The sequence below is a fragment of the Microtus pennsylvanicus genome, chromosome 11, assembly GCF_037038515.1.
Source record: "Microtus pennsylvanicus isolate mMicPen1 chromosome 11, mMicPen1.hap1, whole genome shotgun sequence".
Taxonomy (NCBI): Eukaryota; Metazoa; Chordata; class Mammalia; order Rodentia; family Cricetidae; genus Microtus; species Microtus pennsylvanicus.
The window spans coordinates 36,046,564-36,073,769 of record NC_134589.1 but is presented as its reverse complement, the minus strand read 5'-3'; the positions used below and the strand labels follow the sequence as shown (position 1 = coordinate 36,073,769).

At 41.6% G+C, this 27,206-nt stretch overlaps 1 protein-coding gene across 10 annotated transcripts in view; it reads left to right on the top strand.

The window, feature by feature from the left end:
• The window catches only part of Bcas3 (BCAS3 microtubule associated cell migration factor), a 499,936-nt gene that overhangs the window by 148,225 nt on the left and 324,505 nt on the right, over positions 1 to 27,206 (top strand). For all 10 annotated transcript variants that reach the window (XM_075991231.1, XM_075991234.1, XM_075991235.1 and 7 more), the window contains exons 14-15: positions 9,925 to 10,058; positions 21,950 to 22,214. In XM_075991231.1, coding sequence (XP_075847346.1) covers positions 9,925 to 10,058; positions 21,950 to 22,214 — 399 coding nt within the window. The remainder of the gene's footprint in view (positions 1 to 9,924; positions 10,059 to 21,949; positions 22,215 to 27,206) is intronic.

Below are 27,206 nucleotides of genomic sequence, written 5' to 3'. Positions count from 1 at the left end.
TACTCAGTGTCTTTACACATAGTGTCTATACTCAGAGTGTCTTTACACATAGTGTCTATACTCAGAGTGTCTTTACACACAGTGTCTATACTCAGTGTCTTTACACATAGTGTCTATACTCAGAGTGTCTTTACACATAGTGTCTATACTCAGAGTGTCTTTACACACAGTGTCTATACTCAGAGTGTCTTTACACACAGTGTCTATACTCAGAGTGTCTTTACACACAGTGTCTATACTCAGAGTGTCTTTACACACAGTGTCTATACTCAGAGTGTCTTTACACATAGTGTCTATACTCAGAGTGTCTTTACACATAGTGTCTATACTCAGTGTCTTTACACATAGTGTCTATACTCAGAGTGTCTTTACACATAGTGTCTATACTCAGAGTGTCTTTACACACAGTGTCTATACTCAGTGTCTTTACACACAGTGTCTATACTCAGAGTGTCTTTACACATAGTGTCTATACTCAGTGTCTTTACACACAGTGTCTATACTCAGAGTGTCTTTACACATAGTGTCTATACTCAGTGTCTTTACACACAGTGTCTATACTCAGAGTGTCTTTACACATAGTGTCTATACTCAGAGTGTCTTTACACACAGTGTCTATACTCAGAGTGTCTTTACACATAGTGTCTATACTCAGTGTCTTTACACATAGTGTCTATACTCAGAGTGTCTTTACACACAGTGTCTATACTCAGAGTGTCTTTACACATAGTGTCTATACTCAGTGTCTATACTCAGTGTCTTTACACATAGTGTCTATACTCAGAGTGTCTTTACACACAGTGTCTATACTCAGAGTGTCTTTACACACAGTGTCTATACTCAGAGTGTCTTTACACATAGTGTCTATACTCAGTGTCTTTACACATAGTGTCTATACTCAGAGTGTCTTTACACACAGTGTCTATACTCAGAGTGTCTTTACACATAGTGTCTATACTCAGTGTCTTTACACATAGTGTCTATACTCAGAGTGTCTTTACACACAGTGTCTATACTCAGAGTGTCTTTACACACAGTGTCTATACTCAGAGTGTCTTTACACATAGTGTCTATACTCAGAGTGTCTTTACACATAGTGTCTATACTCAGAGTGTCTTTACACATAGTGTCTATACTCAGAGTGTCTTTACACATAGTGTCTATACTCAGAGTGTCTTTACACATAGTGTCTATACTCAGAGTGTCTTTACACATAGTGTCTATACTCAGAGTGTCTTTACACATAGTGTCTATACTCAGAGTGTCTTTACACATAGTGTCTATACTCAGAGTGTCTTTACACATAGTGTCTATACTCAGAGTGTCTTTACACATAGTGTCTATACTCAGAGTGTCTTTACACATAGTGTCTATACTTATTACACATAGAATCTTTGCACATAGTATCTTTACACACAAATATCTGTTGCTTCTCTTCTTACTATTACTTGCTCACCCCCTTCATCCTAGTATTTTAGTTTTTATCACCAGTCAGAATTCTTCCTTAGGCGTTCTCCTTAGAAGTCACCTTTTATTTTGTCTCTAGGCTTTAGTTTATACCAAACCATTACATTTATTAATTCCATTAGGTTCTTTTTCATGATTATGAAAATCTCTAGCAGTGCCAAGGTAGAATATTTTTCAATGTCATTATTCATGTGTTGAATAAAATTATTCATTTCTAAATTATTCCTTGAATAGTAAATATTCCTCTCTCTAAATTGTTTGGCTGGTGCATGCTGGCATGTACATATTATAAAGATAATGAAAATTGAAGTTTATAATAAATATGAATTATAAGTATCTTATGGAAACTACCTTTTATTTGATCAATAAAAACAGTAGGTGAGTATGTTCCATGTCATATTGCCTTAGATATGAAAAGAGATGTATTCTTTATTACATTGGGAATTAGAAATGAAAGAAAGAATTCCTGAGCTCAGTGCAGTAGCCCAGACACTTGTGGAACAGACATCCTGTTTTGTATCCAGTAAATAATTGATTGGCTTTGTAGAGGCGTCACTTCTGCCAGCTGAGCTGCTGGGAGCCATGGAGTGCAGCACATCTACATTTTAAATAATTACCCCTCCTTGGCAGGGAAATTGCTTTTCCACCCATTAATAAGAGGAAAATGAATGTCGAGGCTCTAGTAAAGCAGATTAACTGTGCAGTCTTTGGATGGTTGGGTTGCATCTCTAACAGCAGAGAAAGTCTCCTGCTTGTTCAAGTGCTGTATATTGAGAGGAGATGGTCGTTTGGGGTTAATCGTTAAAGAGGGTTAAATTGAATTTTTTTTTCCACAGTAGCTATTCCCATTGATCATTGCAAGGTGCCAGGAAACACCCTGCCTTCATTTTTCCTGATATCTGTAAAGACTCATGGATTGTTTTTGTTTTTTAAGATATTGTTTCACTCTATAGCCCGTACTGCTGTGGAGCTTAATCTATAGCCTAAGCCGACCTCAAAGTCACTATTGAAAAGATGATTCTTTTACATTATTCACTCCTTGGTGATCTCGTATGTGTACATATTATGTCTTCTTGCTTCAGTCTCCCGGCTGCTAGGATTATAGTCACAAGTCCCCGGCTGGCTGATCATAGTTTCTAGAAGATGATAACGATGAGGATGTTCACCTGGCACTCGGGTCAGCACCGCTAGCAATCGGTGCTTTACTGTTGCAGAGGCGGCCTGGAGAGGATTCATGCGCATTTCCGCTGGCTGCAGCCGCGTCGGCTGGCTACCCTTCACCAGTTTGTCTTAGGGTGATGTGCCACACCAATGTCCTTTTCCAGTTGTCACACTGTCATCATGTGGGAGTCTGGGGAAACTTAGTAGGAATTAGACTTAGTGAGTGCTTTGAGAAGAAAAAGTAGTATTTTTGTGCTAATGACATTAAGTAGTAAGATTAAACACACATATATACCGTAATTCCAAATATATTTTCACAAGAGAGAGTTCCCAAAACGCATAAAAGAATGTTGGCTTTATGCAAGGTATATTGCAAGCCCAGATTTCTGATAATGAGCGACACTCCTGTCCCTCCACACTGATTGAGCTGATCTAACATTGAATTAGTAGGCAGTGTCTGCTGATAATAATTTTATATGGAATTTCAAAGAATATGAAATTAGTCAGTCTTGTAAAAGACAAATAAAGACCCAAACTACATCAATTCATAGTACACAAGAAAGGACTGTGTGGTCCTTTCTTCAGAGACATATTGGAATGGAATAGAATCTATTGAATTTTAGGAAAAATGGAAATTAATTCATTAGGGCAAGTATAATGTCCTTAGTGAATGTAGATGGTAAAACAGAATATTCTTTCAATTAAAAACTTATGCAGTTTACTTAAAATGGATCATAGACTTTAAAATCTGAACCTGTGAAACTTCATACACCTTGACTGTGAGATAGGGTAAAAATGCCTCTCACCGTTGGAAAGTTGACTCCATCAAAATTAAATGTCTTTTGGAAAGTGTTTGCGACAAAGAAAGGAATCCTGACACCTGGAGAAAACTTCCGAGCGCCCGACCTGGTGTCAGCAGCTCACTGTTGCCTCTGTCCGACTTAGTCCAGAGGGTCCGGTCCCTCGTGTGGATCAGGGCTACTGCACTTGTGTGCCTGTCCCCTGGACGTGTACTTGAAATAATAAAATGTTTTAAACAAATAATGACAGAGATTAAAAAGACAATTCTATTAAAAATTTGTGATGTAAATGTCTGTGGAATGGATCAAGATGCAAATTAAAGCCAGGAACCATCACAAAATACCCACCTAAATGATTACAGTTTAAAGACATACAGTGTTTGAGATTGGTAAGCGTGTGGGCAATGTAAGATATTATCATTTTTAAAATGAATTTCAATATTCACCTTGTTTTTACATCATCACCTCAGAGAAGTACAACAGCCACACAGAAAGTCGTGCTGAATACTGAATAAATAGCAGTTTAGGTGGCTATGTTCAGAATGTGGGAACCCTGAAGAATGGCTATAGAAATGGTAGCATCTCGTATTCTGTAATATAAACAACTGAACAAATGCTTTTCTTCCTTCGTGAATAGGACTTGAAAACCCCACGTGAGCCCCTAGACAGTCTTTTTGTCTCAGCAGGCGATATGAACCCCATTACAGGAAGGCAGTCTGGGGCTAGCGCTGGATTAGGGGCAGGGACAGGTGAAAGTTGTACACATTAGGGGGTATGTCTCTGAGGTCTCTTATCTTTTTTTTTTGATAATAACTGTGTTGATATTAGACTCATCAAAATGAGAACATAAAACAAATATAATCATTGTATATAAATTGTACATTAATAAAACTTAAGAAATTCAATTTTTTCTGACATTTAATAAAAATACACTTGAACATTTGGAAAAATAACATTTATAAACATATACCTAAATATGATAAAAGCATATTAAATTTCCTAAATGCTAACATAAGCCTATTGAAGATACTAATATTATAGTAATTATTTTTGGTGCTGAGATAGGCTCTTGCTTTGTAGCTGAGGCTGGCCTTGATCTCTCTCTTTTTTTCCATTAATGTTTTGTTTTGTTTTTTGAGACAGGGCCTGACCTTTGTTGCCTGACTTGGAACTAGCTCTTGCAGACCAGGCTGGCCTTGAACTCACAGAGATCTTCCCAAGTTCTGGGATTAAAGGCATGCGCCACCACCACCACCACCACCACCACCTGGCAAGGCCTTGATCTCTTGATATTGCACCCTCAGCCTGAGTGTTGAGATTAGGTTTGTGTAAGCATGCCTAGGTTCACAATGCTTATTGGTAAATCTTTTGGTCAATACCAGTTCTTGGGAACCAGAGACAGGAGGATCTCTGTGAGTTCAAGACCAGTCTTGTCTACAGAGTGAGTTCCAGGACAGCTCGGCCCACACAGAGAAACCCTAACCCTGTATTAGAAAACAAAACAAACAAAGAAACAAAAATCGTGCGTGAGAGCCAGAGGAACTAATATAATCCTAGAAATTCTAGATGTTAAGGTCAAAGAACGAGGGAATGAAATCAAAACTATTACATTTTATTCTCTAACTGCCAAAGAGGCAGGATCCTGGATCTGATTTAAAGAAAAAGCGAGTCCGACTTTTCTGTGTGAAATATATGTGTGTAATACCATCTATTTAACTTGAACTATGTTGGTTACAGATTTAGACAACTCTGGGAAGGCGTCAAATCAATCATCTCTGTTTTACTTAGCTCTCTTTACTTCATTGTTTCTTACAGGATGTTTTGTAGTGTGTTTTATAAAGATTTATATTCTGGACTCCTAAATCGGAAGAATATATTGAGTTTGATTATCTGTTTCTTTAAAAAGCCTGCAGAACATGCTTCTATACTTACTGAAGAAACTGATGCTTCAGGCCCATTGCAGAGAGCTTGCACAGTGTGAGGCACCCCCCCCCCCATGAATGAATGAATGATTGAATTAATTAATTAATTAATAAAGCAAGCCAAACTAACCAGGAAAAAATATGACTCGGGGAGAGAAATCGCGAGTATGGGTTAGTTTAGAACTGGATGCTGCCTGCGGGTGGTGACTGGTAGTGGCTCACGCCTTTAATCGCATCTCTGGGGAGGCAGAGGCAGGTGGGTCTCTGTGGTCTACGGAGCAAGGTTCACCACAGCCAAGGCTACATAGAGAGAGCACGCTGAGAAATGGCTGCTGTGTACATGGGCCCTTGAGCTTTGAGAGCCTTGTTATGTGCCTGTGTTCAATTAGTCGACTTTAATACCCACCATGTTAGTAAAAGTTTTATGGAGTCTGAGCTGGTTAAAGATTTCTATCAATACTGAGATTGTATTTCTTTGCTTTTGTGTTTTCCAAATTTGACTGTATACCATTGTAAGTTTGCAATTATGCAAGTGTTGATCAGAAATAATATCTTGTAAGAATTAAAAATAAAATATAGACTTTTGTAATGACCGCTACAGTATGACTTCCGCAAAGACTTCTTTCTGACCCTGCTGTCTGTGCTGTGGCTCTTTTTGGAAGAGAGTGTGAGTAACTCGTAATTTGTCTTTCGATTTCCGTGCATGTACATGATAAAGAACCACACAATTAGATAGGTGTTATAAATAGGATATGTGAAAAAAGAAAAATCATGTTTCCAAGATTTTATAGCCTCTGCTCAGTGCTGTTTTGCTAGTCTTTAATTTCACTCTTTGGTCTAACCAGCTGACGCCCAGTTGAAAAGACTTATGTTCTGATGAAGCCACAACAGCCTTAATGTTCATTCTGCAGCTACCTCAGATTCTGGAGAACACCGTGTACCATCAGCAGCTCCATCCCCACCTCCAACACTAACGCTCATCTATCAAACTTGAGGCTGAGAGTGAGGGAGAGGAAGCTTCCAGATAAACACACAGCAGCGCCTAAACAGCTAATCACTCTGGGCTTCCGCTTCCAGGCCCTATAATTAGAAGCCCGTCTTTTCCTTGTATTCCCAGATGACGCAAATGCTTTTTGTGGCTTGGCACCTCGTTTGGGGCGTGGGTTTAGTTTATGGCCAGGCCAGCGTCTGGTTTAGTCTTCTGATGCCGCATAAATAGTTCCGAAGCCACAGTCTACTCTGCATGACTTTTCCTTTTATGTATATGTGCTTTTAAACTTGTTTTCTAGAAGAGAGGAGCTTGCTGTTTCCTTTGCAGAATGTATGTGAAAGCGCAAATGGTAAATTAAAGAAAGCACCTGACTCTGCAGACCTACATTAGCTCTTCCTTTCCTCGCTGCCTTTTTACATTTTTATAGTTGAAAAGTTTTGTGATGCATGTAAACTCATTTATGGGTTATGAAGCCAAATTTTCTTGGAGAAATGGAAGCGGATAGCATCTGAGATAGGCACGTATATGCATTTACAGGTCTTGACACATAGGTTAAAGACGGTTGACATAGGAACAACTAGACAGATCCATGTTGAGAAATGCTCATGTGTGATTGCCATTCACGTGTAGAACAGTAGTGGCCTTGATTTGGTTAGCTTTCCATTTAAATGCTCCTTTTGAGTAGAATGCTGTTTGGAAGAAAGTGTATTGATGCTCATCTGTGGTGTGTGAGTGTATATTTAGTATAAATAATAAGGTTCTCTTTTTTCTTCCATTACTGTGATGTTTCTTTGTTTTTCAAGTGCCCAAAACTTTTTTTTTTTTTGGTGGGAAGATAGAATCAGACGATAGCCGTTGAGTTAATGCTTACTAAAACTTACTGTAACGGAGCCAAAAGCAGGAGTGGGAAAAGCATGCCTTCGATAGAACACGTGGTTGTGACTAAGCATGGACACACATAGCTTGAGTCACAGTAAGGAAGGAGTGGGGAGTGTGTCAATGACCTCCTGCCATCACTGGGTGCTTGGTGGGAGAGAAGCTAATATGTGTATTAACCAGTTATTATCCCTTATTAAATAACTTAAAATAATTGGTACTTTTCATCATCTAAAATGTATGTAGCCCAGAAAAATGGCATCTGAGACTCAGGGCGTCACCGAGAGCTACATTTAACCAAGGAAATTGTACACTCACATGGACAGTATCCTCTGGTGTCGGTGAGGCCCTGACCGCGTGTGCTGCCCATTCATGCCCTTTCATTTCTATAAGACAGTAAAGCCCTTGACACAAAAATGCAACGGGACAGCCGCTGGAAGCCTGGTGCATGCAGGACATGCTCCGGAACAGTCCGTTTATATCCCAAGGGCCCTCTGAACCATAACTTAAAGCCAGCTGCTAAATAATTAAAAAGAAAGCTTTCTAACTTCCCTGGTAGGGAGATAGCCTGATCACAAGGGTAGTTGTCTTCTATTGCACCATAGGTCTGCCTACCTCTGCGGTTTCCTCAAATATGGGAAACTCAACTGCACAGTTTGTGGGAGCTGGGAACTGTGCTCACCGCCATTTCTAGCAATTTACAAAATCATTCTAAAGAGCTGGGCTGTGGTGGTGTGCGCCTTTAATTCCAGCACTCCCATGTCCTTACCTGAAATAATATGTGCTTTGGATAGGCAGAGTAGATTAATCTCTGAGTTTGTGGACTGCCTGGTCTAGGATAGCCAAGACAACAGAGAAATCCTAATAGTAGTAGTACGGAATCCAAAATAGAAAAAAAGAAGTATGTATGTGTACATACATAAAGCCAAACATTGGGGAAAAAGTAAAGACAAGCAGATTAATTCATTAACTCCACTGATAAATGTACTAAGTTAGAATGGAGTAAATGAAATAATTAAAGTCATTGGTTTGTAATCTGAAAAAGCAGTGTGCGATAGGTTTATTCTTTACTCCCAGGCAGGAAGATCAGATTTCAGGTTCAAGTATCAATTAATATAGGACCTCTATACATGAAGGAATATTATTCAGAAAGAAGAACAACGTCTTGATATTTGAAGTAGTCAGGCACGGAAGCACACAGGTCACACATATGGAACCTACAGACCCCTGTGCAGTGATTGTCAGCACTGGGAGGTCTGGTGTGCTGTGACCGTGTGTAACCGCAGATGACAGTACCATGCTGCATGTTCAGGAAGTACATGTGAATCCTCACCATAGGAAAGGCCGAAAGATCAAGAGTGGAACCTGGTGTAATCATACAGTATATGCCTGTGTCTAACCACCCAGCCTTTCTCTGCCAGATGTTCTGTGTTCACTTAAGGTAAGTTTAATTTTAGAAAGTCATTCACCTCTGTGGGGACAGTAGCCTTGATTACTAATCTATTTTTTTCATGTTGGAGATTTAACCAAAGCCTTATATGTTTGAAGCAGTAACTTCTGTAGATATAGTTTAAATCTCCAAGCTATTACACACAAGAAACATGTTTACTAAACAATAACCTTCTGTATGTTGTTCCTTTGGCTGTGGAAAATGGATAAAATGTGTTATTTCAACAAATATCATGTCCGGGTAGAAATTATTTTTACATTATTGATTTTTAAAATTACACTTGTGTGTGTGTGTGTGTGTGTGAATGCAGGTGAGTGTGTGTGCGTGTGTTTGTAGAGATCAGAGAACAATTTGTGGGAGTTGGGTCTCTCCTTCTACCTTGTGGGTCCCTGGTTCAAATTGGAGTTACCAGGTTTGGCAGCAAGAGCCTTGACCTGATAATCCTTTCTGCCTACCCTAATGTTTAGTTAGTTGGTTCGTTTAGTTTGGGTACAGGATCTCAGTTGTTGTCCAGGCTGGTCTTGATCTCTTGGCGCATCTCTCCCCTGGCTGGGAGGAGAAATGTGTAGCAATCTAACTGAGCAAAGACTAATTTTAAATGAGTACATTCCATGAGTGTCCTAGGAATTTAATCAGTGTAAGTTGGAACTTGATGGGGTGTGTAAGTAAGCTCCGTGGTTTAATAGCTTGGAGATTTCACATCAGTTGTTCCTTTTTTAAATTGTGTGTCTGGGTGCATGTGTCCATGCTTATGGAAGACAGGAAGACAACATCGGCTATTGTACTTGGGGATATTGTCCACCTCCTTTGAGACAGGGCCTCTTGTTGGCCTGAAGCTCATCACTTAGGCTAGACCGACCAGTTCCAGGGATTCTCTGTTTCCATGTCTTCGGTGCTGTACCACCAGACCAGGCAATTTTACTTGAATTCCAGGGATTGAACTCAGATCCTTATTCAGGCAAAACAGCTTTCTTCCCAACCATCATACATGTTCTGACAATCGCTGTGAACACTATACGCTCTGTATGTAAATTTTTTTCCTCTGCTCATGTAAAGACATCCTATTCCTTAGTGGTTGCACTCTGTTGGTATTGGTGTGATGTTCATAGAAACAATGTGCTTTGTTTTAAGTCTTTTATTTCATAACCTTATCTCCTTTTCTTTTTTCATAATACTTAATATTACGTGTTGTTCTGTAAGTATCTTAACCACATACATAATCATTTTTATTTTTATCCTTTGCTTTTTATCTTCCAGGAATGCTTTTAGTCACAACAGACACTCTTGGCCATGACTTTCATGTCTTCCAAATTCTGACTCATCCCTGGTCATCATCCCAAAGTGCTGTCCACCACCTGTATACTCTTCACCGGGGAGAGACCGAAGCCAAAGTAAGTTGTGTATTCTTCCTGAAGGGATTGCTCTGTGTAATCTGGCATTCAAGATAATTGGAGATTCATATCAATTTGGAGATTAGTATTTATGAGAAAACAATATTCTCTGTGCTAGAGTGAGTTCTAATAAATTAAAATACCTCATTTTGTCCTATTGCGTACCTAAGAAAGTACCCACCTTGTTAAGAATGTTGGTGAGTACTGGAGAAATGGCTTAGCAGTTGAGGTCATTTGCTGTTCTTCCAGAGGAGCCAAGATCAGATCCTAGAACCTGCATCAGGCAGCTCACACCTCCTGCATCAGGCAGCTCACACCTCCTGCATCATCAGGCAGCCCACACCTCCTGCATCATCAGGCAGCCCACACCTCCTGCATCATCAGGCAGCTCACACCTCCTGCATCATTGGGCAGCTCACACCTCCTTCTGCATCAGGAAGCCCACACCTCCTGCATCATCAGGTAGCTCACACCTCCTGCATCATCAGGCAGCTCACACCTCCTGCATCATCAGGCAGCTCACACCTCCTGCATCATCAGGTAGCTCACACCTCCTGCTGCATCAGGCAGCTCATCCTGCTGCATCAGGAAGCCCACACCTCCTGCATCATCAGGTAGCTCACACCTCCTGCATCATCGGGCAGCTCACACCTCCTGCATCAGGCCTCCTTCAGCCACAAGTCCAGAAAATCCAGGAGAACCATTGTTCTCTTCAAGTTTTTATGGGCATGTGTACACATGTGATATTCACACACATACATACTAATAAATAGCAAAGTTATCTTTTAAAAAGTATTGACTGGGCTGGAGTGATGACTCAGTGGTTAAGAGCACTGACTGCTCTTCCAGAGGTCCTGAGTTCAATTCCCAGCAACCACACAGTGACTCACAATCGTCTATAATGGGATCTAATGGCCTCTTCTGACATTACATGCAGACAGACCACTCATAATTAAAAAGTATACACAAATCATTTTTTTAAAGAAAAGCCTAGATTAGAAAAAAAAGCATTGACAATTGAGTAGATATTTTGTCCTTCTTGCATTTTAACACTCTTTGTTGCTACAAATGAAACCCTGCTTTCAGTTCGTCTCTGTTTCTGAGGACCTTCTGCTAGACTTTGTTTTGTTTATGTCAGTTGACCATACTGTAAATAGGAAGGTTTTTTGCTTGGTTTCCCTCCCTCCCTCCCTCCCTTCTTTTTCTAGACCTTTTTCTAGACAGGTTTTATTTGTTTGTTTGTTTGATTATTTTAAGCTTTGGAGCCTGTCCTGGAACTTGCTCTGTACATCAGGCTGGCCTCAGACTCACAGAGATCTGTCTACCTCTGCCTCCCAAATGCTGGGATTAAAGGTGTGTGCCACCACCACCTGGCCATTTTGTTTGTTTGTTTTAAATGTATTTTGAGACAGGGTCTCTTGTTGCCCAGGTTGGTTTTGAGTTCACCGTGTAGCCAATGATAGCCTTGATCTCCTGGTCCTCTTACTTCCATCTCCTCAGTGTTTGGATTACAGTTGTCTGCCAGCACAGGAGGCAGAAGCCTAAACGTTAACATGAATTTTCACAATACTTTTCTTTATAGGATTTATTGGTTATTTTATTATGTGCTAGGTATGGAGCCTTACATCTATTTAGTTTTCATCCTTGTCATCATCATCGTGGTCTTCATTTGTTCTTTTTCTCCTTCTTCCTCCCTCTTCTCTTCCTCCTCCCTGTTCCCTTCTTCCTCCCTCTTCCCTTCTTCCTTGTTGTCCCCCTTTCCTCCACTCAGCATTCTATTCTAACATCACAGTGCACACAGTGTCTATTTTATTTTTCTCACTATCCTAAAATCAGCATTGGTGATTTGTTTTCACAGAGCTGGTGGCTCTGCTCCTCCCAGCACACTACCACACGTTGCTACATTGCGGCATTTGTAATCGGATTTGTTACTAGATATGGTAACAGTATCTGTGTTCTCACGCTGGTGAAGGCAAAAGGAACCAGCTGGGGTTACATAATGATGTTTGAGAGCAGCCTGTGAGACTCTGTATGTGGAATTTGGGAGACACAACTAAGCTTATTTTTTTATTATGGCAAACTATTTTAACTTTATAGTACTTGTCTGTCTCAATAAATAATACGATTTTATTTTTAAAATATGTTGTACCTTATTGACTCTTGTTTATTTTAGGCCCTTCACAAAGCCAGACACATTTTTCTTAGGTTTTTAATTAATTTTTTATTTTGAACTGGCCGATTGGGCAAACTCAGTACCTCTTTGCCTTACCAGCACTCTGCCTCAGAACTGCAGCCCAGCCCAGCCGTGGAAGATAGCATGGCCCTAAGAAGCCCTTAAAATACCAAGTAAAAAATTCTGCTCTTGTAACTGTCAACCCCCAGCTTACTGTCATTAGTTGTTTCAACAACTGGAACAAGGCTTTACCCCAGGAAAAGGAATGGCCATATTTTTAGTCTAGTTCCTTCTGGAACAGTTCATTATTTTTTGGCTGTTTATGATTTAAGCACATTAAATGCTGCATCCCATTTCTTCTCTAGAATATTCCTCAGTTGTCGTAGAGGTGTTAGTGTTCTCATTTTATTCTGTGGGGTAGAGTATAGCTTTCACTGGTAACTTGGGTTGTGCTTTTGAGGTAAGCTCACCACATTCCTTGGAAGCCTCCTTCTTCCTGCCTCTGCCTGATGGGAATACAAAGATGGAGCTTTGCTAATAATTTGATCAGGACACCAGTATATCTTTATGGTTTTCTTTATTCTTCAAAAGGCATGTATTTGTTCAATAATTATTTTAGCATTCAGAGTGGTCCAGATTTGGCAAGCTGGCACCCATTAACATGGCCTCAGATATAGCTCAGAAATGTCTTGAAATATCTCGGCCATGTTTTGAGCATTCTTTGATGTAGAACTGACTGCTTTTTGCCCGGCCTTTGCGTTGTGTTTTATGCAGCAGTATTATGTTAGATAGTTTTCTTATGTGCAGATTTCATATCTCTAGACACAGTTCATTTCCTTATTCTCTTTTAAAAATGTATTTGCCTTATAGGCATCCCCAAGCCTCAGCAAAACCATTAAGAATTTGAATGTTTTGAGCACTTGGCCCCTGTTTGATGCCTGGTTTTTATCAGTGCTATTTGTTTTTAGCTTACCTGGAAGTTCAATGAGGAATAGCAGTCTTGTGTAAGGTTCCTCGTGACACTGCATCGCAGGACAGGGCCAGCATGGTTTTGTGGTAAAGGTTCGGTGTTGCCAACTGTATACCCATTTGTCAGGCAGGCAAATGGAATAGAACTGTCTACAACAATGTTGCTCCAGTACCTACCCTGTAATTTGGAATTTCTAAAAGCAAGCATAAAGATAGAAGGACTTAAGTTGGTAACCATAAAATTAATTGTTATAAGGTCCTGCCGAAAATTATTTTGAACTGATAAAATTTAATACCAATCATGAAATCTGTCTGGCACATGATTTATCTGGACATCTTTGAATACTTGAAAAATCATATTATTCTGAATTCTTCCAAGAACTCCAAGGGCACTTTAATCAGGCAAGGGAAGAAAATAAAGTCTATGGATCTAATTACGTTGAATTAAGTTGTTTTGTGGTCTTTGACTGGGGATATCCTCTGCATCTGACAGTAATTTTCCTCCTGAAGCACACATGCCGTGAGAAGAATGTCCTTGCTCCAGCAGCAGAATGAACCTCACTGCTAGATCCCTCGCTGATAGATTCCAGCGTGGCTACTCAAGCCGTCTGCGCAGATCCCTTGTTAGCAGACTCTGCCGTGCCTCACGGTGCCCACTGCCTTCCTTTCCGTAGTCCATTGGATAAATAGCAATTTCATTTTTGAAACATGTAAATATTAATGTTTCCACAGGCTTGCAAAGTAGTATAATGAATACCTTTTTTAGTTCTGAAATGGAAATGAATCTAATTATTTATATTGTTATAATATTTTAGTTAAGACTATCATTTGTGATAAAAATTAATTTTTAGTGTCTATATATTCCAAATACTGTGTACTTATGCATATACTGATACAGACATGCCACTTTTTTCCGTGATTTGTGGAACACATGGTAAGCTTATGCATGGTTGGTTATGCCATTTTCTTCAACCTATCCCTCAAAACTCAATTTTATTAAGATAGAGCTCACAAACTATGGAAGTGTGGAGTTCCCAGGGCCTCTTATATTCTCAGAGGTCTCGACTGTCACCTGTGCTTGGCTTCTGTGCCTTCCTCGTCTCTGAAAACACACTTTGTCATAGTCATCTCTTTGCATTCTGCTTCTCCACCCTCTGGTGTACTTGAGTGAGATAAACAGATTACTTTCCTTAAACTTCAGGTTGATTATCTAGAAAAGTAGGGATCTTTTCTTATTTCCTTAGGTCTTACTGAGGACAGGGAGGAGGAAGTCCCATTGTGCTTGGTGTCTCCCTGAGTTAGTGAGATAGTTTCAGCTCTGGAAGACTGAGGTCATAGATTCTGAGGACAGAGAACAAGAAGGAAGGAAAATGGTAGAGGTCAGCGAGGACCAGGACCTTTGAGAATGTGGAAGGAGCGTCCATCAGCGGGGAAGGAAAAAGCTGTATTCAAGAAAGACAGGATTGGTCTTTGCAAAAAATACAAATTACTCTTTTAAAAAATGCACATAGTAAATTGTTTTAACAACATTGATTTGGTTTTTTTTTTTTTTTTTTTTTTTGGTTTTTCTAGACAGGGTTTCTCTGTGGTTTTGGAGCCTGTCCTGGAACTAGCTCTTGTAGACCAGGCTGGTCTCGAACTCACAGAGATCCGCCTGCCTCTGCCTCCCAAGTGCCACCACCGCCCGGCAACAACATTGAAAGGTAAAGATTAGTTCATAAAAATTAAGTCTAGTGACATAGGTCTTGAATTCCATTGACCCAGGAGGGCAAAACAGGGAGGTCCTAAGATCAAGGCCATCCTAGGCAAATTATTAAGACTCTGCCTTAAAAACTACTAGAAAGCATTGCTGAGCGTAAAGAAAGGCCTGGCTATGGAATGTTCAACTGTTTTCTCTTCCTGGAGTATAGTTAGCTTTTCAATGTCAATTCCTCCCAAGTTTGTTTGTAACTTCTATCAAAACGTTAGTGAGATTCTTTTCCTGTAGCATTTATCAGCTAGTTTTACAATGTAAAAATGTTTGCCATCTACCCGATAGCAAGATTTACTGAATTTATGTGAGTCAAGTGCCATATAGTGCCTGACTAAAATCTCAGCACTCAGGAGGGAGAGGCAGGAATTACTGCAGGTTCAAGGCCTGCCTGGTCTTTATAGTGAATTCTGGGTCCACCGGTGATACACAGTGAGACCCTGTCTCAGTACAAAACAAAACCTTCTAGCCAAAGAATTAGTGATTGTTGAGTTGTAGGCTTTACACACAGGTGCTTGTTGACTAAGTAAACTCTCTCAGAGGAATGATGGGCACTCATGAACCAATAACCATAAAGCTTTTAAAATGATACTGAAGAAACTAATGTTCCTTAGGTTTGGCACAGATTTTTAAAAATAAGACACTAATAGCAAAATCCATTAAAGTATGCAATTTATAAACTTGGGCTCATCAAAGTGAAACATTTCGCCCTTTGAAAGAAACCATTAAGAGAAAAAAAAGAGATAGAAGCTGTCTTGCATCCACAACTCAATTTAAGAACAATCGGGCCGGGCGGTGGTAGCGCATGCCTTTAATCCCAGCACTTGGGAGGCAGAGGCAGGCAGATCTCTGTGAGTTTGAGACCAGCCTGGTCTACAAGAGCTAGTTCCAGGACAGGAACCAAAAACACAGAGAAACCCTGTCTCGAAAAACCAAAAAAAAAAAAAAAAGAACAATCGGCTAGTCTAGTTGACCAGTGTAGTGGTTACTTTGTGTGTAGCCCTGACAAAAGCGGCCTGAGGAAGGGAGGCTTTGTTTTGGCTTCCAACTCTGGGGTATGCAGTCCATTGTGCTGGGAAAGGTGTGGGCTCGAAGAAGGAGGCAGTCTGTCCTTGTCCACAGACAGGAAGCAGTGAGTAAGGAGTGCTTGTACTCAACTAACATTCTTCACTAAGTCCTTGGCGTGTATATGCACGCGCGTGTGCGTGCACGTGTTCTTGTGTGTGTGTGTTTTCTTGTGGCAATCAGAATGAGTTTTCTCCTTCAATTTGTGTTGTGCTTTCTCCATCAGGGTTGTGCTTTGACCTGCTGACCCCCAGTCCTTGAAACCATATTGATGTTTGTGAGGTGACCACAAGCTCTAGATCCCCTTGCCCTCACCTCTGGTGCTTTGTGATTACAAGACGTTTGCTACCCTGTTCATACTTTTCAAATTGCCTTCCCCAAAAATTTAAATTTGAGGCACAGAGAAACCCTGTCTCGAAAAACCAAAAAAAAAATTTAAATTTGAGATATGATCAAGGTGGCACACTGCACATTTGGGTGGAGCTCCTGGTGCTGCTAGCATCCCTTGACTTGCAGGCGCATCTCACCAGTTCTGTCTCTGTTGTCACTGTGGGTCTTTCTCATCTGTGTTGTCTCCCTTCCTAATTTTGTATATAGATTCAGTTTATTGAACATAATGGACATTTCTGCTTATATCCTTGCTCTTAGACTCTCTCATCCACTGTGTTAATCAGGAGTATTTGTAGACAATACATAAATGAATGGGCTTGCTTAGCCCACTGACACTGTTCGTCTCTCAGAGTAAAACAGGAGAGGTGGGCTTCCTTTATTCCTCTGTGCTGGTTGCTGTTTACATCAATCTTCTTGACTTCCTGGGGTTAAACAGCTCTCCTGACTGAGGGGACACAGCATGTTTATCTTAACAAAGCCATCCATGAGCACTGGAGAGGAGTTCAGTGTGTCAAGGGGCTCCTGAACCCAAGGCAGGGTTTTATATAGCAGGAGGGTAACGTAGGATGCCGGGACCTTGCGATTACCCATTCCCCTTTGAACCTTCGATCCCATTTGGTTTTCTCCTTCAAGTTCACCCATCCAGAAGTAGAACTGGATGGTCTCTGGCCTCCTTGGGTCCTTTAAAAGCTGACTTCTAAAAAGCGAGTGTACTTGGCTGTTCTATCAGGCAGGTGGCGATGTTGCGCTGGGATAGCACATTGTGTTTCAGCAGCCTTAACCTCACCAAACACTCTTTGGAGTTGCTGTTGGTCCTGATGAACAGCACAGGAAAGAAATGGAAGCCTGGTAGGTGGTTGGTTGTGAAACTGTCCTCAGTGAAGGTGGTGGAGCTGTCTGAAAGAAGCATTTAATCCAGTTCAATCTTCCTGGGTGTTGTGTGGCTGGCCAGTCATCTTGCTCTTTCACACACTCCTGTCTGGGTCCCCTGGAGAAACATGGAATAGTGTATTCAGTGTGAGCCTTAGCCCTTTTCCCAATGACAGTGGAAATGACGTGGCAGCAGCCACTCTCGGGGTGGTAACCGAGTCAAGCTTGTGGATTGGTGAGTACTCTGGCCTCAGATCCACAGCTCCAAGATGCTGTGGTAGGTTCAGGGAACGTACATGCGCAGCTGGATTCTCCTCTTTGTAGAGTCGTGTCTCACCCTCAGTCTTCGGCGTGTCTGTCTGCACCTCCGTCCCCTCCACCAAGGATGGGTAGTTGGCCACAGGAACCTGGTATATGCTGACACATTCAGTTTCCACCAGTCTCTTTTAGATAAGTCAAATTTAGATGCATTCATTTTTGTGAATGTGTGTGCACTAAATTCTTGGGTTTTTTTTGTATGTGTAGTTAGTATGTACCGCCAATTTAAAAATACTGATCTCGTTTCTTTGTATCACTTTTATTTGCAGCCTTCACTTCCGTAGTTTATGGGAACGCTCACTCTTAAAGGGCTTTTGGGATCTATTGTAGAACTTGATGTGTTTGACAGGGTCTCCTGTAGCCCAGGCTAGCCTTGAACTCTCAATTGTCTTGCCTCTACCTCCCAAGGCTCAGGTGTGTGCCACCACACCTGTCTTACTTTAACTTCTTCTTCTCTCCCCCATATATGGAACTGTGCAGCCCTAATTGTCCTAGAACTTACTAGGTAGGCCTGGCTCGACTCTGCCTCTGCTGGAATTAAAGGCACGGGCCTCAGTACCCAACTCTTATTCTAAACTTTTTAATTCCAGTTATATATTACATTTGTTGAATGAGCGCATACATTTGTGCATGCATGCATGCATGTGTGTGTTTCTGATTGTGTTCACATGCATGCAGCACTATATCACAGTCCTTGTTTCTGCTTCTGATGAGAACAGATTCATTATCTTTCTCTTCAGCAGTGTAGGCATTCTTATAAGATGATCTGTCAGGCACGTTTTCGGGAATTTTTTTCTCATTAGCCTGTCTGTCTCTTACTCTTTTCACAGTTAGGTCACGGAAGAGAACTTAGTGACACGCCGCAGATTCCTGACAGCCTGTTCTCAAGTTATAGTCTGACCGAGACCGTGCCCTGTCACAGTGTGGTAGCTTCAGAACAATCACTGTGGGGTCTCTTGACTGTTCTTTTTCTTAAACAAAAGGTCATAAGCTCTCAGGTGGCTGCTCTCCTTGGCTGTATCTGATTGTTTGTGAATTTTGAAGAATTGCTGGATTTTTCTCAGTTTATAAATTTACTTAAATACAAATGTTCACGTTATTGCCATTTTCCCCGCATGACGTTTGCTGTGCCTGTGCTGCTCACTCCCAGTGTTGTTCCTTCCCAGTCTGTTGTGGTGACTGTCACAGAAATGAAAGGCAACCCCTCCCTCCCTCCCTCCCTCCCTCCCTCCCTCCCTCCCTCCCTCCCTCCCTCCCTCCCTCCCTGTCTTTTTTTTTGAGACAGGGTTTCTCTGTGGTGCCCTGGCTGCCCTGGAACTCACTCCATAGATCAGGCTGGCTTTGAACTCAGAGATCTCTCCATCTCTGCCTCCTGAGTGCTGGGACTAAATGTGTGCGCCACCACTATCTGGTTTAAAATAACTTTTTAAAGCTGAAGTTTGAGATGGGATAATAGCATAAGTTTTGAAGAGTCCGAAGTGCTCTCTTCTGCATTTTAGATGCCAGGATGTAACAGCAGGACTTCAATTCTTTGTTTCACATCCTTTGACTTTGCTTTTGTGTGTGTGTGAGTTAAATGGAATTTTTAGGTTTGAATAAAATGTTGAATAGTCATTTATAAACACTTTAGACATTTTATGTTCCACAAATACAGGTATTTTTGGCTGCATTGAATATTGATTGGCTAAAATTGGATTCTTAAGTCAATGTAATGTATACCATAAATTACTCATTTCCAGAAGAATTTGTGTAATTTAGAATTAACTGTAGTACCACCGCTGCATGTATTAAGGAACAAATCCGTTTGCTTTCTAGAACCTCTTTGCTCACCGATAGTCCATGTTCTTTCTGTTTCTGTGAGACAAATGTGAGATGTAAATATTCAAACATATAATTTATCGGGAAAAATGAGACTAAGTCAATGCTGGTACATTTCCCCCTTTTCTTTGATTCTGAGACAGGGTCCCACTCTGTACCTTTGGCTGGCCTGGAACTCTCAGTGTTGACCAGGCTCCAGCCACACAGCCCCTGGGTTTTTATGAATGGAGGGGCTCGCTAGCCAGACCTTCCCTTATGTTTTATTTAAGTCTTGTTTAATTTAATGCCAGTCGTGAGCTGAGCTGAAAAGGAGCCTAGGCTTCCCTTCCAGCCCTTGCCTTTCTTTGATACAAGCTATGTCTAAAAGTTAGGGGAAAGAGATCATACATTTTTTTTTGTCAAATGGTTATTTTGTTTTTATTATTTTTTAGTCTTGTATGTTTTATGTGATATATTTTATTATGCATTAATAAATGCTTAGATGTATTCCTCGGTGATAAATAGTCATCTCTGGGTGTTTGATTTATGTTTGACAGTCCTGTGTTATCACCAAGTCTTAGTTCCTTTTCTCATGGTGATGAAATGCCTGACGAGCAGCATCAGCCAGGGTTTGTCTTGGCTGGCGTTTGAGGCTGGGTGCAGTCCATTGTGTAGAAGACAAGGTAGTGGAAATGGGGTGTGTCTGTGTGTGACCCCACAGGAAGCGGCTGTGAATGGAGGTGCTTCATTCCCTCTCCTTCTGTCCATTCACTCAAGACCCCAGACTGGTGCCTCTCACATCCCCGATAGGGCTCCTGCCTCAGTTTACCTCCCTGACGCAGCCTGAGTGCCATTCTGCACCTTCAGCACAAGCATCTCTCTGCCCTTGAGTTTCAGATGAGCTTTCATGTCGCCGGTCTCATGAGCTCATGGGCAGGTCTTCCTGAAAGCTTTCTGGGAATTGCGGAGAATCATATAAACGGTAGCAGTGCTAGCTCCTGACCTGAGCAACCTTACCCCTTTATCATAGAGTTCTGAGGCCTCTTCTGCTTTCATTTACTCTGTAATTCCTTTGAAGGTGGTTTAACAGTCCAAAGAATCAGCCATCATCCAGACCTTACTATTTTTCAGTATAAGCAGTTCCATAATGCCCTCCCTTTGTCCCTTTCTGTGGAGCCGAAATGTTCCTGCTTGGCCTGGTACAAAGTGTGCTGAGTTCCAGCAAGTGACTTTAGGTGTAAAGGACCTGTGCTCGTGGGCACATGCATTCCCTGTGCTCGTGGGCACATGCATTCCCTGTGCTCGTGGGCACATCCATTCTTCATTGCGTTTTCATAGCATTTTTTCTCTCTGGGGAGTGGGACTTATTTTGTTGTTCCGAGAGGGGGTCTCACTATGTCTGTGAGACTTTGAACTTGTGAGTCTCCCGCTGCAGCCTCTCCCCAGTATTGGAGTCTCAGGCATGTGTCCCCATGTCTGCTTCAACAGCCTTTAGAAATGTGGCATCTAGAGCACATTTCTGAGTGTGCTCTGTCCCATCCCTGAGTTCAGAACAGAGCACAGTGACTGCAGGAAGTTCCATTAATCTTGCCACTGTGACATTGGGGGTCTCTAAGGAACTCTTTACTCTTTTAATTCATTTGTTGGTTTTAACATTTCCTTTTTAAGGAATCTTACTGTGTAGCCCCCACGTAGTCTTAGAACCACACAGTCCTCCTGCCTCAGTTCCTGAGCGCCACCCACACCAAACTGTGTTGAAGTATCTCGTCTTGATGCCTAAGACACCCCAGCCCTGCCCTTTTGTGTTATTTGTGGAGACAAGGACTCTTGTCTCCTGAAAACCATTCCACAAACACTGCTCTCCCCATTCCTGGGGTGTAGTGAGATAGGTCATGAGTATTTGAGCAATGAATGAATTACTAACCTTCTACATTTTTAAAGGTACTCTACTCTGAAGTATTTACTGTTTTATAATTAATAGAATCCACTCAGAATGAACCATATAGTCTCTCCCCCCTCTGCGTGTGTGTGTGTGTGTGTGTGTGTGTGTGTGTGTGTGTGTGTGTGTGTATATGTGTGTGTGTGTGTAGGCAAGAAGTAGATGCCAGGTGTCTTCATTTCTCCCCCTTAGCATTTGAGACGTGGAGGTCACCGATTGGGTGGACCAGCTGACTAGCACACTCCCTGGACCCACCCAGCTTGCACTTGGGTTAGACCCTTGCTCCCCCTTATTGAACTAAGGACCTAGGCTTTGTGGCAGGCCCTCTCCTCACAGAGCCACTCCCAGCCTGTGGAACACAGTACCTGTTTCACAGAGCTCTGTGAGTCAGCTGCAGGAGGACCACAGAGGTCCTGATTCTTGCCTTTTCACCTGAAACAGCAGAGACTGGAACCCTCTACTCCAGGTTTTAAAAGTCAGATCCCCATATGGAGTCCTGGTGACCTGTAAAATATGTTTTAGATTTGTCATCCATTCTTACACAAATTTGTTTTTACGTTCTGACCTGTCCTTAGGTAAACCTGAGTGACCTCAGATGTTTTTGTCTCTTTCCTCCTTAGGTTCAGGACATCTGTTTCAGCCATGATTGTCGCTGGGTGGTGGTCAGTACCCTCCGTGGTACTTCCCACGTTTTCCCCATCAATCCCTACGGTGGCCAGCCTTGTGTCCGCACACACATGTCACCACGAGTAGTGAATCGCATGAGCCGTTTCCAGAAGAGTGCTGGGCTGGAAGAGATTGAGCAAGAACTGACATCTAAGCAAGGCGGCCGCTGTAGTCCCGTTCCTGGCTTATCCAGCAGTCCTTCCGGCTCCCCACTGCATGGTAAACTCACTCTCCTCTCTGCTGCTGCTGGCTCTATGACATCAATTGTATTGAGTTGGGATTAGATGCAGATTTTTATAATCTGCTTGTGCTCTGGTTAAGTCCTAAGCACATTTAAGAAATTCATATTTATTAAGTCAAAAGTGTGAACCAAAATGATAATGGTGATCTTTTCATGGTATTGTAACTGCTTTGCATTTAAGTATATAAAGAGTATTCAATTGGAGATTAAGTCTGCTTTCATAATCTTTGAGTATGCATTCCTTTGTGTACTGGGCTGGTACTGCAGTTCAGTAGGAAATATTGTTATTACAATGGTATTGTCTTGAGCTGTGTTCTTGTAATGCTCTCTGGGATTCATCCCAGTACGTTATAGCAGAACAAAAAGTCACATTCCAATACCATCATCCTGATCAATAAATGGAGCATCACCAAAGTCCTTTCTTGTCCACCTCTTTATGATATTAAACCACAATTCTGAACTTCATAGCGTCCACCTGCATTTAAAAATATATTTACTCTAGCAATCCCTTAAAGGTGTTCCATTTGAAGTTCATGGACTTATATATAGTGGAGTGTTTTTGTAAGATCTATTAATGCTGCGGGATGGTTTATTTGGCTTTGTTTTTGACAGAGTCAACTTCAAACTGTATCCGAGGCATACTTTGACTCCTCAGCGCTGGGCTGCCAGCCCACACCCTTCTTTCCTTCTTGTTTTGAGAGTTGTTTTATGTGGATGATGCTCATTCGATCAGTTTTGAGGTGTTTGAGGCTAGTTGTTTTGAAACGTGTTTCATCTGCTCCCCATTCCCTTGTGCAGACATGCCACTGTTTGGTTATTGTGCCCGACCATTCTGAAGTACACTTGTGTGGTTTCTGCTTGGGAGGTTACTAATTCTAATGATGCAATGAAGTCCTTCCAGTGTTTCTTCTTAAATGTGTATATTCATTTTTGAGTGGAAGTTCTGAGTCATTCCTTAAGGTGCATCTTTTATGATTTTTTTTCATTTTTATAAAGTTATATGTTTGTTTCAGATGTAGTCTCAGAAATACAACCCACAGTAGTGTTTGAACTCATAATCCTCCTGCCTCAGCCTCTAGAGAGCTGTATTATAGATGTGTTATTTTCACTCGGTTCCTGACCCCGGTTCCCTTCAGAAAGACTTAGCATGCTGGGGCTTGTTTTCTGGAGCGTTGCCACTCATGTAAAATAAAGTAGCATTTAAACAGGAACACAGACATACTACTGTCTGTCACTGCCCATCTCGAAAACAGTTCCCCCTCTGAAGCAGGGAGTCACTTAGGCTTCAAGCTGTTTCTGACCATTTAGTCTTCACCTCAGCCCCCCCCTCCCATTTCTGTGCCTTCTAGCTGCTTCAGCTGCCTTGTTTCTTGCTGACACTCTCGGGCTTGTTCATGGCGCGGTCCTTCGCTCTGGGTCTTGCTCATGGCGCGGTCCTTCGCTCTGGGGCTTGTTCATGGCGCGGTCCTTCGCTCTGGGGCTTGTTCATGGCGCGGTCCTTCGCTCTCGGGCTTGCTCATGTTGGAGGCATGGCTCACGCAGCAGTGGTTGTCTCTCTTCATCTTCACTTTGTGTCTTCTCTGTCAAAACAAAATGGGCATTGTTGTTGGTTAGTTCTAAAAATGATGTATTTACAGTTTGTGCGGGTAAACAGTCTGATGCTGGTTAAAAACAATGTAAACCTTGCAGCAGGGAGGGATTCATCTCGAAAATGAATCATGTCTTGGCTGCATTGCGTTGTTTGTATGCGCTCTTTTTAGCGAAGTAAAGGAAACTGTTAAATAACAACTGATATAGGGGTATTTCCTTTTAGTGTTTTGGAGCCAATCCAGCTTAGGTTAGGATTCTTGTCTTTTTTTTTTTTAAGTTTTCCAGAGGATGTTTATTTATTTGAAATATATTCTTTGTAAATATCCTTTCTTTTCCTATCTCGTTGCCTTGGGCTTTAGAGAAAAATGAGTCTTATGTTGAGATTCTTGCGTATGCGTTAATAGAAATACGCACTAACATTATAAATATGAAAAACACACAGCAGAGTCATGAGCAGCTGCTGGTGGCAAGTGTAGATGGTTCCTTATCACACTAGATGGGGAATCACATCTTGTTATATATGAAATAATAGCATACTTTATGTGAAATAATATCTTGAATTATCTTCAATTATTGTTTCTCCAGAGATTGTCTGTGCTTACCACCGTTTTGAAATTACATTTGACTGAAGTATTACTTTAATATGACTTCATGTGTCCCTATGCCACCACTTTAAAAAATATATGACTGCACCATAGCATCATTTTTCCTTAGTATATGTGTTTATTTATAGCTAATATGTATTATTCACAGAGTACTCAACCTTTTCTCGATTTGCAAATAGTCTGTCATGCAGACATAATGGCAGATCTCTTGTAGTTATTTCTTCCGTCATCCCTACTTCCCTTTCTTTCATTAACCATACATGATCTCCTAACTTCCTGGTGGAGAGTGTCCCATCCCAGTTCCACCCTACCAAGATGTTTGCCCCTTCCGTGCTTTCCCCCTTGGGAAATGACATCTTGGTTTGCGTTTCTTTAACTGGAGTTGTCACTACAGCTTCTCTGCTTCTTAATTAAACTTCTTGATCATGGTCTGATGTTGTTTGAGTTTAAGCATCAGTATTGCTCTTATTTGAATGTAATAATTACATGTTGACACATCAGTCAGTATCTTTTATTGACCGCAAAGATGGGAAAATCTTTTTTTTTTTTGTTTTCACTTGTTATCTTGGTTCCTCATGTACCAGTTGATAAAATATCAAAGACATTAAACATGTTTAGAAGTTATTCCAAGAAAAATAGTACACTTTGTTATTTTTCTAAATTAGCTTTTATGTTAGCATAAACAATTGCATTATGGCATTTTTATACACACATAAAAAAGCAATTTAGATTTAAATCATAACTTGTCAGAACGGGAGATTTTTATTCATGGTAACATTACTTTTCAATTTGACTCATGTAAAATGATCACTTACTCCGCCACTGTGAATTAATTTTTTAAAAAAATATGTGTGGTGAGGCACTTCTGAGAGCTCGTGAAACAGTGGCGAGCAAAGCAGAATCCGCCTGCTTCCCTGCAGCTGTGGACAGATTGAGAGGACGGAGGGAACACAGGGAGTGTGTTTCACACCTCTAATCCCAATTCTCTGGAGGCAGAGGCAGGGCTGTACAGTGAGATGCTGTCTTAAGAAGAGTAGAGGAAATTAGGAAATGCCTGGGAAGTTTCCAACTGGAGATTACCATTCCGTTTGCGGAGGTCTAGCGATGTGTGGACACATACCTGATGGCTATGAGGGGAAACTCAGGCAGAGAAGAGCAGACCACACAGCTCTAACCCGAGCAGGGGACAGCAGTGTGGCTGGCCTGCTCCAGCACAGTGTCCCCAGTGATAGTGAGATGCTCAGTTAAGGCCGACTTTGACTTGGCCTCAGTGACGTGGGGACACGACGGTAGACTCTGAAGATAGACTGTGTTTTGGTTGCTCTGAACGGCAAAGGTAGAAGCCTACAGAGAGCAGTGACAGAGTATGGACAAGATCCAGCAAGAGAGCTAGAGTCTGAACTAGGCTGGTTTGCTTAGAGTTATGTAGACTTTTCCTGAGTGTACGTGTTTATGTGTGCTCATACTTGTGTGTACACCTGTTTATGTGCACAGGGTCTCTCCTCTAGCCCAGAGCTCACTTTTATTCTCCCAGTGTTCTCCCATTTTCATGACATTCTTCCTACGTCAACTCCCCGGTGCTGGACTATAAGCCACCACAGCTTTCTTTAATGTTGTTATGGTAGAACCATCAGAATTTTTTTTGGTTACATTTTATGTCCAGTAGGAAAGAATGCTTGAGTCAGGGTGACTAATATTAATTTGATTCAAAAAGCTGGGAAAGTTGGGGTTGTTATCAGTTGAAGTAGTAACACTGCTTCATCAGGTTTGGGCCTAAAAACAGGACTGAAAGTTTGGGATGTGTTAAGATCTCTCATTTTCCCACTCATCCCCCCACCCCATTTTTCCCTTTTTCTTTTTTCTCTGTCTTGTCACTTATCCTGTTTTCTTCACCTCATCATAGACCGGGTGTCACTATGTAGCCACAACTAGCATGCTGGGGATTACATGTGTGTGTCTGGGCCTTGATATGATGTCCCATGTTCTTAGCATGATTCAATATGTGGTTCTGGATTTGATGCGTTTGTATGGGGATAATGATGGTAAGGCGTCCATGCAGGTGAAACATGTGCTCCTGGTGAGATTGATTATGGGTAAGAGATGTCAACCAGAAAGTCACTAACAAGTGATATGAAATAGAAAACCACATATAGGAAGTGGTCAGGAGGAGGTAGTGATTGTGTTAAGTTCTAGCAACTGGATAGTGAAGGTAGGAACTGAAGCTCAGAGAAGACTGGTAATAACGGCTGGGAGGGGATTTAGTAAGAAGAGAACACTGGCACCGTGAAATATTGATGGGTGGTGTTTTGTCTGTTTGTTTTCTGGAATGTAAGTTAGTGGGAGGGAGTTAGGGGACAGAGGAGATTGCATTTATTATGGGGGTACTGAGGATGAGTGAAAGGCTGTGGGGCTGAATAAGAAAGACCAAGGAGAGATGCAGTCTTCTAGATTTATATGGCCGTTCCTCCAGGCTCACCGTCTGTCTGTCTGTCTGTCCTGTCTGTCCTTCTGCAGCTGGAGTTGCATCCTCTTCCCTCCTGGAGTTACACAGTCCTGTCCTTCAGTCTCACCTCACACTGTTTTCTGTTCTTACCTGCATTGACTGCTCACCGCTTCCCCCAGATTTAGTCATTCACTGGATGCCGAGATCAAACCCAGGGTCTTTCTGATGGTTTTCGTGGTCTCCATCACTAAGCTGTATGCTGGGGAGCTAATAGAAGACCTAGGGTCAGGCTCTGCAGGATGGCCTCTTCCCATTATTCCCCGCTGTAATCT